General features: G+C 42.7%; 1 protein-coding gene across 1 annotated transcript in view; it reads right to left on the bottom strand.

The window, feature by feature from the left end:
• Positions 1-7582: 7582 nt before the first annotated feature.
• Positions 7583-15783, bottom strand: part of ARID5B (AT-rich interaction domain 5B) — a 256101-nt gene continuing 247900 nt past the window's right edge. Inside the window, exon 10 of the mRNA XM_084845367.1 lies at positions 7583-14506. Within this exon, the coding sequence (XP_084701493.1) occupies positions 12371-14506 (2136 nt within the window). The 3' untranslated portion in view covers positions 7583-12370. The remainder of the gene's footprint in view (positions 14507-15783) is intronic.

Below are 15783 nucleotides of genomic sequence, written 5' to 3'. Positions count from 1 at the left end.
TCTGACCACACTTGGAATACTGTAGGCAGTTCAGGTCACCACACTCAACAAGGATGTTGTAGAGCTGGAAAATGTGCAGAAAGGGCAACCAACATGATCAAAAAGATGGAGCAATTCCCCTGTGAGGATAGGTTACATTGTTTAGGACTTTTTAGTTTAGGTATGAATGGGGGTACTGATAGAGTTTTATAACTTTTTGCATGGTGTGGAAGACGTCTCCTTCATAATACTAGAACTTGGAGTCAACCAATAAAGCAGAATGGTGGGAGATTCAGGACAGATAAAAGGAAGTACTCCTTCATGAAGCACATAGTGGAATGACGAAATTCACTACCATGAGCGGTATTGATGGCCACCAAATCTGATTGGTTTAAGGGGGATTAGACATATTTGTCTAATGCTATCAACAGCTACAAGTCATGATGGCCATATATTACCTGCAATATCAGAAGCAATATGCCTCGCAATCAAGTTGATGGAAAACATGGGGGGGGAGCTATTGAATTCATGTCCTACTTGTGGGCTTCCCAGAGGCATCTAGTTGGCTAATGTGGGAACAGAATGCTGGCCTTGGCAGGCCTTTGGTCTGATCCAGCAGGGCTCTTCTGTTCTTATGAGTGAGCAATTTATTGCACATAAGGAGAAGATGTGAAGGAGTACTGAATCTTTCCCCCATCTGTACTCCCCCCCCCATGTCTTTAAAAAGCAGCTTGAGTGGGGAAGGGTTGTGTACCCCACTCCCAACTGCCCATTTAAAAAAAAAAAAATCCGAACTTTATACCTTTTTGGTGGCAGCCCCAATTCTCCCACCATGTTGTCTACTTTGGCCCTTCAGCTGAGACAGCTACAGTAACTGTCACTCTGACAACCAACAGGGTGGGGTGTGCTACAATCATTTGGAAGTCTTGTAGTCTGATTTACAGTCAGTGAACAAAACTGCAGTTGGTTCATCATGTGTCCCTCAAAGAGAGCTCGAGAATGTGCTTTTAAGATGAAAGATGCAGAGATTGTCAATATGATATACTTAGAGCCACGTGAGGCTCAAGTTAGCACATGACTCCTTGAGCATAAGTAGGGTTGCTCATGTAAGCTGATATTTACTGGTAAAAGCCTGTCAAAAATTAATGTCAAGATTTACGGACCAGCAGTAAGCCCCCGAAGCCTGAAATTTTATCTGTTGCTTCAGAGCTGTTGGCTTTGCTGGTTTTGTGGTAAGGAATAGGGGCACAGCAGCTGGACTAAGACCGGGCTCTTCAGTTTAGTGTTTATGCTCCAAAGATTTCATTTAAATAGCCAGAATAGCTGTTGTGGCCAACTTGCAATTTTCTATTAATAAATGTTCTAGTGCACAAAGAGCTCAAATACAATGATATTTTCACCAAATAATAAAAACACATTTTCCTAATGACAGCAATCAACCCTGGAGTATACCCAGTGGCCTTTCAAAATCCTGCAGCAAAAACATTTGTTGAAATGCGAAATCCCTACAGAGGGAAAATACGGCAAGGTTTGTGTGTGTGTTTTGCACGGAAATTTTACATTTGCTCCTAATCTGTGGCAAAGGAGGCTCTCTCAAGCAAAACTGCAATTGTAGCACTTTGTGTTCATAGATGTATTTTTTTAGTATTATTATTCTCCATTAGGGAGTTGCTGGACAACAAAGAGAGATTTTGGCTGCTGTGCAGTCATTAGGAGCTGCTGTTCCTTGAACACACTTTCACTTATTCATAGCTCTTGGCACTCTGCTACCAAACAACACTGACCAGGAACCTCATCTTGAAATTAGTGCATGGGAGGTGGGGGAAGGGAACATATGCTGAATGTACTGGATACGGGCTGGGTAAAGCAAGAGAGAAACAGCCATTGAAACAGAAATGCCCACCATCCCCTGCCCTCCAAGTAGCAGCAAAAGGAATGAGGCAGGGTCCTTATTTCACCACTGGAGTAGTGAGTGCCTCTCTCTGGTCCAGTCAAGGCCCTTAAGCAGTCTGTTTTCCTAAAAAACATTTGTGATTTTCATGAACTCCCCTTCCCTGAGGGGTTTTTTGGGGGGGACATGTCTACAAAAATGGTCAGTGTAGACAAATGAAACTTTAAAAAAAAGATATGTGCATTAATCCAGTGCTGCTTCTAAGTTCAAGGATGCTATATTTCTTGTCTTTAATGGAAACTCAGATGGGCTTTTATCATTCAGCAATCTTAAAAGGGTCTGGCTGCAGGCCAGCTCCAGATGTGGGCAGAACAAGTCTTGTGTACTCACTGGTGGCTCTAGATGAGAATGTGCATCTAGTCATATCAATGAGGCCTGAATGAACATTGTGTCTGGGCCTGGGAATGTGTCCACAGCTGTGCATCTGGGTCCACACGCGCCGCTTCTGCGCATGGATTGCCCTTGCCAGATTGAGACATCTTTTACATTTTAAAACCTGTCTGGGGAATTAGATGTTCTGAAAGAAAATGACAGGCATCACAAAAGATGCCAAGTCTTTTTGCACCAGTTGTTTGGTCTGCTTTTTTTTTGTTGTTCACAGAACAAAAAATGCACACAATGCCATCTTGTGGCGAAATGTTTGCACCTTTTAGGTTTTTTTAAAAAAAATAAAGATATCAAAAGCATTCTGCATGATAGGACATCATAACAGCCTTTTAACACTGCACAATTGCTAAAATCCAGCACAGAATGAAATACGCTGAAGCCCATTGATTTTAATAGCCTTCAGGGGGCCTAATTTTGGGGGATTGTGGCATTGTAGTGTGCAGAACATCCAATCAGAAACTGATGGCTTTACCATTTCTTCTATTTCAAGCACTGGACAGCAGGTAAGCATCATATCAGTGTGCTGTAGTGGCTAGAATGTTGGACTAGTATGTGGGTGGCCAGGGTTCAATTCCCCACTCAGCCATGAAGCTCATTGGGTGACCTTGGACCAGTCACCATCTCTCAATCTCACAGGGTTGTTGTGAGAATAAAATGGGGGAGGGGGGAAACCATGAGCTCCTTAGAGGAAGGGCAGGATACAAACGCAATGAAGTATAAGTGTTCATAACTGAGCATGAATGAGGGCCAACACTCATGGCTAAACTGTGCAAAATGAGAATACTAGTAGATCGTTCAATCGTAGCGTAATACTTTTATGTATTGATATGAGACATTTGATTAGCCTATTGAAGTGTACACTCTAGGATTATTTAACTGTTGACTCACCTTGAAATGCCGTTGCATTTTATTATATATTGTTCTATTCTGATGTTGTTGTAAACTGCTTTGTGCATGGTTTACAATGAAAAAGCAGCCAACAACTATATGAAAAGCCATGTTGTAGATGAACATAAATGCAACTGATAATTTTTAGGGATGTCAGAGAATTCCGCCACAGATCTCGGTGAGGCCGAATGCCAGTGCATTCGGCCCCCCAAACTCTGTGGCAGAACAGCCTGCCACCCCCCCACCCCCCCGCAGATCCCCCCCGGGACGAGACTCACCTGGGGTGGATCTTCCGGGCGGCGGCAGCGGCAGCTGGTCTTTCGACCGGCTGCCGCCGCCGCCATTTCCAGGCTTGCCTTGTGATAAAAAGAAAAAGTGATAGGCTATGTAAAGATTTACATAGCCTATCATGGCTAGGTTTAAAAAAAAAAAGACGTGATAGGCTACGTAAATTTTTACGTAGCCTATCACGGCTGGGTGGGTAAAAAAACAAACAAACCGCGTACGCAAATGGCGGCGGCTACGGCCGCCGCCATTTGCATTCCTTCTTTTTACTGTCTTAATCTACGTAAATATTTACGTAGACTATGACGGCGAAAATAAATGGGAACGCAAATAGCATAGCGGGCACTATTTGCGTCCCCTTTTGATTCACCGTTTTAGCCTACGTAAAGATTTATGTAAGCTAAAACGGGGAATCAAAAAGGGACGCAAATAGCGCTCGCTACGCTATTTGTGTTCCCCTTTATTTTCGCCGTCATAGTCTACGTAAATATTTACGTAGATTAAGACGGCCAAAAAGAAGGAACGCAAATGGCGGCGGCCATAGCCGCCGCCATTTGCGTACGCAGTTTTTGTTTTTTTTTACCCAGAGCCCTCTGCGGCCGGAAATCCGGCTGCAGACAGCTCTGGCCTGGCCTGGCTGCTCCGCGGAGCTGCCGTGGAGCACAGCCGGCCGTTCGAGGATTCCAGGGGGAGGGACGGAGCGCCTCCCCCCCCCACCAGCAACATAATCCGCGAAAGGTAAGTCACTTTCGTACATCCCTAATAATTTTATTGTACATTTTCTGGAATTTTACTGATGTTGAAATGGCTTTGGTTGTTTGTTTTTAAAAATCATGCTTATAATAATTTATTTTTGTTAAGATCTATGATCAAGGCAATACTTGATTTTAGATTGCTATCTGACAGCGCACTGTCATACTGGCCAATTTTCTTTCATGTAGTACATTGATTGGATCATGATGTGAGGTAGTGTTCTCTTTTATGTCTTATTTAGTCACTGGTGAATCAAGATGACTCAGGCTCAGCTCTACTGCCTGAACATAACTGTACGATTTACCACATTATTTCAGAGCTTTGGCTAGGAGGCACTACATAAGCACAAAGCATCATGAGTATTTCAATGGGATGGATCAACAGTAGCATGTTGCTGCATAGCAGATGTGTGAAATTGTGTCACCAGCTCTTGGCAGCTCTGTGGGAGAAACCAGTGTGCCAAGAGGCTCTGCACTGCAGCTTACATGTAGCCAGCTCAGTTTTAAAATGAATTTCTTTGTTTTCATTATTCTTCAAGAATCATTCCAGAAGGAGTTAACTCCTCCAACAGTGTGAAATTCTTTTCTGTTTGCCAACCTAACATTTTTAATGGAGATCCACTTAAGTCCCCATTATCCTTTAGCTTCCATCAAAGGACACTATGTACAATAGTTAACTCCTCCCCATTCCTACACCACAACTTTGTGTAACAGTGAGCAAAACCATTCTGTCAATGCAAAGGAATGTATCTTCTCTGTATGGAAATGGTGATTTGATTTTAAAAACGAACAAGCCACTCCTTTGGGCAGGGTTTGTGTGCTGGGACTGTGAAGAAGTGCAGGATGTGGTAACAGCCATAAAATTCAGTTTCAAACAACAACAAATCAAGTTTGTAGCATTTAAGCTTTAAAATGTGTGGGCAATGTCTAGTGAGAAATAGGTAGGAAGATGCCTTCTAGGTATTGTCTGCTCTGGCTGACCGCAACTATCGAGGGCCTCTTTCTCATCACTGGCTACCAGGGCTCCTTTTCATTGGAGATGCCATAGACAACTGAACCTGGGATCTTCTGAATGAAAAGTACGTGCTTTACCACTGAGCTATAGGCCCTCCCCTAGCCAGGGGTCTTGCTGAACAATATTTCTGGTGGCCAGAGGGGGAGGACTTGGATTGCCATGACTATGCAAAAGAGCAGGCATACATAACGGATTCTGCAAAAACAAACCATACATATTTGCATAATTCATACAGGTTGCAGAATTCCACTTTTCTGGTCATAGAATGCAAGTTATCTTGGCCTAGAATTTTTTCATTTGTTTTAATGTACACATCCCTGTCCATTCCCATTCTTCAGTCTAAGACAACTATTTGCAAGCAGACGGCTTGATTCTCCCTCTTGGGAAACTGTAAAGTTGCATTTCTTTCATCTGACTGCAGGCTTGGGGAGCGAGCTTTTCTCTAGAGAATCTGCCTTTGAGAAGGTCACAGACGGTTGAAAGGGTTAATGGAGCAATCTGTAATCCCTTGGGTGATCAAATAACTGTTTAAAGATGTATTAAACACAAAAGGGGACAGATAGTAACATTTTTTATTAAATATTACAGTGGATCAAAAAGTACAAAATATCTTTTGCTTGCTATGTGATTGGGAAACTATTGGCACATAATACAGTATCAAAAGCATTAATACGTACAATTTGGAAAACATACAAAAATTGAGTGTTTATAGTTGGCTCAGCTTTTCTTTCTTTCTGGTAGTGTTTAAACTTATTTAACGTGAAAGGTTACTCAATAACCCTCTAATTTGTTTTAAAAAATGGGAAACTATATAATATTACTGGGCCATTTTTTCTATATACAAATAATCACCTTACAGAGCATATAACCTACAATAACTTGAATCACAAGAATGTATACACTATTTACAACAAAAGAACGTTCCAAACAAAGTATAAACAGCTAGTAGATTATGCTGCTTTTGTTAGACCATATTTAAAACTATGGGAGGGAGGGAAATACATGTAAAATATCAAACACATTTACAGCAAACACCGGTTAAGTGCTCATGATGATAGTTTCAATACTGTGGATCTCATGTCAGTGAATTTTTTCCCCACTACAAGCGATACACATGCTGAAATGAGGCCAGCCAGGTTTGACCATGCTCACTGCCACACAATCTGACCAGGTGCAATAATGAATGCGTAGAAATCAACCTCCCCCTTTAAAGGCACACCCCACACCAAAGGTTGGATCCGGTTTTGGTCATACTTAGAGTAGACCCATTGATTTCAACGGGCCTACTCTAAGTATGACTCAATTTGGATCCAATCCAAAGTATTTTTGAAGCCATCTACCAGCTTCCGTTAGCCCACATAACAGCTCAGGACAGAGTTTGAGTTTATGGACACTATCCAAGAAAATATTAGATGTGACTTTGGGTCCCTTTACATGTAGCAGGGCTCTATGGTTGTTCCTATGCCACTCCCAGTAACATCCACCCAGAGAGTCAGGGTGGATTACATGATTATGTATTCACCTAGCAATAACCAACCCTAAAAGAGGTTACTGTTAACCTTGCAGCCAGTTGTTTTCCTGAGTATTGTAGGAGCAACCATACAACCATGCTATCCTAGATAAGGTGAAAATGGGGCAAAAATCACAATTCACTGTTCTTGGATTCTCTTGTCCACAAAGATGCAGGCACTATCCGGGGTGATGTGCATGTATCCACGGAAGCGCCAACCATCACATTAAGGTAATGTATTTAACAGGCCCAGGTCACAGTTACATTTTGTTGGTTTGTGCCCTGAGCATTTAAGGATTCAGGCAGCATTTCAATAAGCTAGGAAACTGTCTTAGCTTTATTTTGGGCTTTGATTAAAGCGGTAAACTCCTCTATCTGTTCTGATGATTAAAGCGAGCATCCAGTTGTAAAAGGCCTCACCCAACACAGTCCCCTCCCCCCGAGCCACATTAAAGTGAATAGTTTCTAACAAGACATTATATGAAAAACGGTTTTCTTTGTCTTTAATCTCCCCAGCCTTCAGAATCTTTAATAAATCCTGAACGGAGTGCATTGGAACTGCAACATTTCTTGGAACCAGCTCTTGGTAAATAGATTTATTACTCTGTTGCCAATTAGATTCTACTGTTTCCTTTACTAACCTACCAATAACAATAGCTTGATTGCACAAAGAAAAACTTGTGCAATTTCATTCAATAATAAGGCCCCTTGAACTCAAACAAAGCCCCATTTAAGACATAGAAAGTAGTTATCTGCCAGTGGAAAATGTAATACTTAATAGAAATCATGGATCTTTTTTCTTCTTTTTTAAGTCTCCTTAGATACTCAACACCCCACCCCCCCATGGGGATTTCCCCCCATTGCTTTGTTTGCCTTCATCTTAGCCAGTGTATCATGAGCTTTCTTTTAAAAACCCTCTAGATATCTATGGAACAAAGCAAGGGAAAAAATTAATTGACCCTGCACCATGATGTTTTGGAACAGTCAGAACCATTTCCAAAACAACACAATAAAATTGAAATCGGAGATGTGCAAAATAAATACATGAGGTTAAGACTTAACAGATTATGGGCTACCAGAGCAACCTTTCAAAAATAAGAATCATTCTAGGGCTATGGGATTTGGAATAAGAGGGTAGACACACACTCTCATATACACATTGAGCTCCTGGGCACATGGGCAATCCCATTCATTTCAATGGATGGGGGGAGGTCTGCCTGTGCAAAAGGACTGTGGGGAAGTGTAAGGGGAAACTGGGTGTGGTTGGCGTACCTCTCTGAGCAAATCTTCACATGCAGTAAATCGCTTGATAAGGGTGAGTAGGTTTTATGGAGCTGTGCTGTTCTAAAACAAGGGACAATCCTTTTAAAACAAGGAACATCCCTTAACATAAGACATATCGGGCAATCCTACATGCAGATTATCCTGAATGAATCAGAGATGCATTGAGTTCCCTGGATTATAATACCAGGCACATGATTCCGACAATGTTCATTGCAAGCAGGCTTGTATAATCCTGCCAACTTCCCCTCCCTCCCCAACCTCGATTATTACATTAGTCAGGTTTAGTGCAATTTTACCAACAATGCCTTCTGTGGCATCTGATCAACCGAGATTGTGATTGTTGTTTTCTTTAATGCCTGGAGCACAGCAGAGAAACAAAATCTGCATTGGCACATTTATGTTCTAAATTCTACTAGCCTGCTTATGCATCATCAGTTAATATTTTACCACAAGAACATAAAAGCATTTAATTGAAGATAACATTGATCTTTAACAGTAGATGTCTATTATTCTGGATTGTCCACCAGATTTGTATATTAAATAGGTTACATTATATATTGCAATTGGCTTCATATCACAGGAAATTTTAATATAGGATATCTGGCATGCATGCATGGTGTTGTTTAAGTAGTTTCCACTAGTTTCCAGTAGTTTTGATGATTACTGCATTTGAACTGCAATCTGGGATGGGTTCAGATCATAACCAATGTTCACATTGTAAGATGCTTCAAAGTTCAGCCCCTCTGTGGTGTAGGTGTCCATACTTCAAGACCCATAGCAGAGAAGTCTCTCAAAACAAAACAAATCAAATCCACACCATCATAGGAAGACTATTTTCCCATGGGAAAAACCATCACTTGAATTTAGGGACTTTTCACTCTGGAAATTACGCCTTGTGACTGGGCAAAGTGGCTGCATTTCAGCCTCTTGCGGAAGCCCACAAAACTCTAGCTGATCTGGGTTTACCTTTTGCCAGTTGCTCACTGGGCTGCCAGGACTATGCTGCATGGCCAACCGCAATAGCCTATGGAGCCAAGGAGCTGAGGTGACCTCTATATATTTGGCTGCCTTTGATGCTCTGAGGTGGGAACTCAGCAAATCAATGAGACCTGAATCTACAACCTTCATGGATTTGCCCTGTGTCATTCAAGCTACACCGCAGAATCCAGTCAGGGTAAGCTGCTATTGCTTCTTTGACTTGAAGAGAGTTGGCTACAACAATGGAACCAATGACCTAGGGAGGTGGTGGGCTCTCCCACACTGGAGGCATTTAAGACGAGGCTGGACAGCCATCTGTCGGGGATGCTCTGCCTTGGATTCCTGCATTGACCAGGGGGTTGGACTCGATGGTCTTGTAGGCCCCTACCAACCCTACTATTCTATGATTCATCACAGCCCTTGAAATCCACCCCTCAAGTGGGAAATGCCCATTCATTATAAGAGGGGTGGGGAGAAATTAGATCTCCAGATGTTTTAGACTTGCAACTCCCAGCATTTCTGACCATTGGCCATGCGGGCAGGGGCTTTTGGGAGTTGAAGTCCAATAGATCTGGAGATCTACCTTCTGCCTGCATTATAAGATAGGAAGTGAACCTATGGCATGGGGGCTGAACATGCTCCCAGGGAGGGGGGCAGCTTCCTCTCTGGCCTTCTGCATAGCTCCTGAGTCCAAGGCTCTTTTTCCCCCTTGTGCGCATCAGGCACTTTCACTTGCATAACTGTTGGCACAAGAAAAGGACTCCTTAATACTCTTCTCACCCATGTGAACAGGAAGAAAGGGTGCAGCAGAGGCCTCCCCTTATTAAACCCCTAGCTGCTCATTCAAGGACACAGGCAAAGGGCTCTTGGGACTAGGGATGCCGGAGGAATCCATTCTGTGTGAAGTCCAATATGAACCTACCTGATCCGCATCTCCTGGACTAACGCATGGATCAGAACACCATTATCCCCTGGATCTTGCACTTCTCCAAATTTTGCAGTGCAGTTCTTGACTCAAAGAATGCATGCAAAATGTGTATTTTAGGATGAAATGCTTTTAGAAATGTGCACTTTTGGAGAAAATAGGTTTAGAAATGCATATTTTTTGAGAAAATATGTTAAGAATACATATTTAAATATGCATTTAAATTTTTGTGTGGATTTAAAAAAACAAACCACACAGCTCAGTGCTGAAATGGGATGGAATTGCCTTATAAATGAAGACATGCAAAACTGACACAGACTGTGAAATAGACTGATCCACCAGCCCCTACTTTGAACTCTTCTCCCACCGTATGGTGAGCAACAGAGGCTGCAGAAATCTCCCTTTTTGCACTTTAAGTGCTCATGCACAAGCCAAGACAAAAGCAAGTGAGAGAGAGAAGGCAGTTGAGGTCCATAAACTGAGGACTCTTAACTCTTGTGGTTCACACAGTGTGTGTGCGTGTGCGCGCGCACGTGTTAAAAGTGCCCTTTGCCCATGGGCAAGCATGGTGGATAATAAGGTGAGGTGCTCTGCCAAAACCTCTCCCAGCATGTGCAGGAATGAGCCAGTGAGTGGAACCATGTTTGTTTGGCCCTTTAAAGCCTTTGCTCAGTTCAAATAGATTCCCCTTTAAAAATCAATAGCTGACCCTTTGTGCCATGGTCCTGATCTGAGCACTCTAGCCTGTTCCAGCAATAAATCATTCTCAGGATAATTTGAGCTTTCAGCAGGAACACTCTCGTCAGAATCCACAGGGGATGCTCAGGCTTAAAAGTTCCATTGTCCTGCAACTTTTGTCAAATGGGACTAAAGTTGCAGAAGTTAATTACTCTGGCTTCAGTGGTTTGAAGATTAAGCTGCCATTATGTTTAATACTAAACCACACTTTTAAGGTACTTCATGGGAATGAGATGGGATGTTCAACACTTTGTAGGACTGACTGCAAGGAACCGCCAAGCAGAGAGCACAAGCAATTCTCACAGCCAAATTTGCCCCTTGAACAGCCCCCCAAATTCTGCACTACTCCTTGTCATAATCTCTTTCTTAGGATGGACATCCATCCTCACTGATCCCACTTCAGCAGCACAGAATCCAGGCCATCTTTAACTAAAACGCTCCCCACCCTTCCATTTTCTCTTCTGATGGCCAGCATTCTCTAAATAGTTTCACAGCCCACATGAAAGGTCCTCTAGATTCCAATATTATTGAGTAACTTGTTGCCAGTGCAGCCCTCAGTATGTTCCCTAACTGGTATGTAGGACAGTTTCACAGCCTAGATAAGGTTAAGTACAATTCCTAACTAATTCACAGACCATGATACAGGAAAGGCAAATCTCAGTGGCCAGTAAAACAGCAGTATGAACAATAGGAGAACCATTCTGATGGGCAAGGTGATGGCGCAGCACCTTTCAGGACCAGGTCACTGCAGAAGGAACTGATGCTAGGACTAAGTTGCACCATTGCAGACCTACAGTGTGCTTCTATCCATTGGAAAGGTTCACTGAAAATGGATGCTTTTGCTTTGTAAACAATGACATTACCACCACCCCCAAAAGCTGCTCTACAATCATAAGCAGCAGCAGAAGAAAAAAGACACAATTTTTTAAAGCCCTCAATAGCCAGAGCCTTTTTTTTCTTTTACAAAGAAAAACGTAGCAGATAAAGAGAGACTGTTTAATTTAAAAAACAGAGTGTAGGATAAGTTGAAAATAAGAACTTATACAAATTATACAAGTGAACCTGACTGGTCATTTTTGTTTTGTTTTTGAAGCAGATACGTACAGTCCAATTTAACTGTTTATTTTTTCTGTTCTGATAGTGTTATGGTGAAAGTCGACGCAGTTTTACTATACATTGCATTGATTTGAATTCTGAGAAGTCGGGAACCAAAATGGTACTCGAAGAAGCAACATCCATAGATCGTTCATTTCCTACCTTCTCATTCATCCGACCTGCCTCTTTTTCTATTTGAAATGCTCCAAAACTCACACTATTTGGGGTGGGATGGGGGAAGAAACAGACATTTTTCTCCAAGGCCAGGAACAAAGCCTAACTTGCCACCTGGCCTGTTCTGACAATTCTTTTCAGCAAGATATAGATCCTTTCAAAACCCCCTCATGAAAGATGACATGGCCACGGAAGGAGTAGACATAGGAGCCATAGGTGAAAAGCAAAACCCAACTAAACCACAGTCTTGTCTCAATCAAATCTGAAGCATTCAACAATGAGGGACTAAACTGCTTATTGGTTAACACAAATATTGATTTTTTGTTTGTTTGTTTGTTTGTTTTAAATTTTGCAAGACATCACAGGCTAAAGGAATGTAGTTTGTTTGTTGTCATTGTTAAGGGAGGGTTTACAGTTTTGTGCTTGGATGTACAGAAGATAGCTGAGAAGGTGGGAAAGCAGCCTGAGGATTGATAGCAGCCAAAGGATAAATATTGTTGTGCAAAAGATCACCATATGAACTGCCTACAGGTGTTGCTGCAGCTAAGTGCCTGTAAAGCTGCTGCGAATTTCCAGGGGATGTAAGGAATTGTCTTTGCACCATGAATGAATGGAGAGCCAAAGGCGGCATTAGCGGAGAAAGCACAGTCTGATTTTTCAAGTACTGCAGAGGATGAGAGTACCCAGCTGGGATGCGGCTGCTCAGGCCACTGCACAAAGTCCCTGGGTACAGGCCTGTGAAGATGGGGCTCGGGAGGGGAAATTTGTGGCCCTCCAGCATGCCACCGGGAGGTAGGCCAGGCACCGGTTTGCTGCCCTCCACCTCTTGCTCGAGACTCTTGTCTTTCACAGGGGCTTCCTTTGGTAAGCGGAGGGGTGAGACAGCTCGGATCTTCTTTTCCGAAATGGATCTGTCCAAATCCTCCAGGCTGCGCTTCAGAGGTCGAGCTGCCCCGATGGTCTGAGCACTGGATTTGTGGCTTAGGATGGGGTGGACCATGCCTTCCATTTTTCTCAGGCTCTGCTGCTTGCTGGACCTTATGAGGGACTCACCATGCTTCTTGGGGGCTGACACGGTCATTGGAGAAACACGGCAAGCTTTGGGATTACAGTCTATGCTTAGAGGGGGGCCGTTCAAGGCTTGGAACTGGGAAAGGCTTTTGCTCTCCGGCTGTCCACCTGAAGCATGCAAGAGGGAAGATCCCAGCGTTTTGGCAGTCTGTTTGTGAGTACTTTTCGGAAGGCTCAGATCTGTTGGCTGATCATCGGAGGAGGCTTCCATGGGGCTCTTTTTCTCTTGCTGATGCAAAGGGGGGTGATAGGATAAGTTGCGTTTGTCTTGATGCTTGTGCTGAGGGAACATTGAAATGTTCTCCGTATCTCTATACATGTCTCGCGGGAGGTACTTTGATGTCTGCTCGTTATTAAGGTGGTGTTCGGTTTGCCTATAAAGGCTGTGCAGGTGAGGAGATGAGTAAAAGTCTGCCAAGAAACTGGGCATGTGGGAGTGGTGCAGGGCCCTTTTTTCGCTCATTCTCTCTTTCATGTCCTGGATTTCTGACTTCAGTGCATAGGATTCAGCCAGAGTACTCAGGTGTTGCTTGGAAAAGTCACAACATTCTGAATCTGCTTTCTTTAGCAGCGACTCATGCCTGTAGGTTTCATGGGAGGGCTTCCTTTCCTCTGAATTCTTGGGTTTAAAACTTTGTACATGCTGGATCACAGATGGCCTGCTGACTGCCACACTGTCCATCACAGGGGCATGAGAAGCCTGTGGCATGCTTGAGAACAGATCTTCTTTGCTGTTTAATTTCTTCTTGCTGATCAACGGTGGGGGTGAGCCATAAGGATAGCTACATGGGAGGGTTGCCCCACTGACTTGAGACAGGAGCTTCTTCTTTGCCAGAGGTGACATGATGCCAGGGTTGCCTTTGGAGTAGAGTAGTGGTGTGTAACCAAAACTAGGGTCACAGTTCAGGGAACTTGGCGATTCTTTCTCTTTGAACATGTCAAAATTCTGTACGACAAGGACTTTGGGACTCTGTTTAAGTGCATTGTGTATGTCCTCATTTCCTAACTGATCCACTTTAACGGTACAGTTGGCAATGTAGTCTGCCATCTCTGGGAGCTTATCATCTTCCATCTCATTTTGACTTGGCAGTGGTAGCTGGATGGTGGGGAAGCTATTAAATGGAATTTCATGGGTATCACTTTCTAAACTCTCTCTTTCTTCCTGCTTTGCCACATCTCGGTCTTCTGATGGACTAGGTACTTTCCTGACTGCAGGATCCAAGACAACATCATCTTCTGAGGGCACCAAAGCACTTGGGAAAGAAACATTGGATGGGATCTCCTCCTCCTTGACTTCCTCACTGCTTGAGCTGGTTTCCTTGAAGTCCATCTTTTCCGAAGATTTTGTCCCAGTTATGTCTGGTGGGGAAACCTGGGGCCCTTCTACAGACAGCTTCATCTCTTCTGCCACAGTTAGTTCAGATAAACTTTTCTGGTCTGGACATTCTTGATCCTTCTCTTGTTCTGATGAAACCTAATAAAACATTTCAATGGATAAGAATGAAAGACTAAACATCCTCTAAACCCCCACAGAGGAGATAGTGACATCTCTTGGAAATAAACTTGTCAATCATGATTTTGATATCTGAACCTTTTAATAGCTACTATCAGATTTAAACAGACACAGATACCTTATGGAAATATTAAGGCATATAGACCTCTCACTGCCATTATAAGCCAATTATTTTAAAAAATGTTACCAGGCCCTATAAAATAGGTTCCACTGATGTGCTGACCAGGCAGTATTTATGCTAATCTTTTAATTAAGGAGACCATGGCTGTACTCACAATGCAACCTAGGAAGATATAAAACTGCTCCCATATTCAACACACACGCACACACGCCCTAACATGGTTGACTTGAGTTCTTTATTTTAGATCTAAACTCATGACACTACTAAAAATTATGCTAACCAAAATGAATCATCCCTACTAAAATATTTAAAATTATATCAGGGCAGGGGGAGGCAAGCCATCGCTGATGCCTTCTGAACAACCAGCGTTGTGGCTCAACTGGAGCCTCTTTTATTTACAAATTAGAATAAAGTTGTCAACGTGCACTGAAAGCATTTTTGCTCTCTTCCAGATATAACTGTCCTGTTATAGCCAATGAGGCTGCATCTCTTTCTGCTCCTTCATTAATAAAGCTTGTGCACTCCATTCTTGCTATTCATTCCATTATGTAGACGAATGAACTGTGACCTGGGAGGTCATTAGAATGCTCCATATATGATACAGCTGACTGACAAGCCTTTTCAAAATTACTGCCATTCTCCTCTGGCATGCCTCTTAGTAGAAGGCAGTCATAAAGCAGCAACATTGTCTGAGCTCTTCTATTATTATTGTTTTTTTCCCGTCTCTCTTTTTTTCCCTCTTTCTTTCTTTCTTTGCTATAAAGAGAAGGCATCAGGAAAGTTATTATCTAAATGCTGCATTAGAGGGTGTCGTGTGAGGGATGGATGTAAGGTAGCCAATGAATCACAATCTTCTCCAAGATTTATGTCTTTACAGCTGCTTTTAAATTTCCCCGTGTGTTGGGTTTTTCTATTTCCTATTAGTTAAAGTGTCCGTTACTCATTGTGACTGCTTCCATAATTTTTTCCACAAAGAAACTCAAACTAAAAGATGCATTTTTCAGTCCGCATACCATCATTAGCCCTATTGCAAAAATTCAATCATTGGCCTCTAGAGCTTATACAATTACATGAAAATACCAGACAGATGAGCAAAGCAGACGGAGAAAAACTCACA

The sequence above is a fragment of the Heloderma suspectum genome, chromosome 3 (assembly GCF_057233095.1).
Source record: "Heloderma suspectum isolate Gila_16-S chromosome 3, 16-S_ref, whole genome shotgun sequence".
Classification (NCBI taxonomy): Eukaryota; Metazoa; Chordata; class Lepidosauria; order Squamata; family Helodermatidae; genus Heloderma; species Heloderma suspectum.
This window is presented reverse-complemented; position numbering and strand designations above follow the sequence as displayed.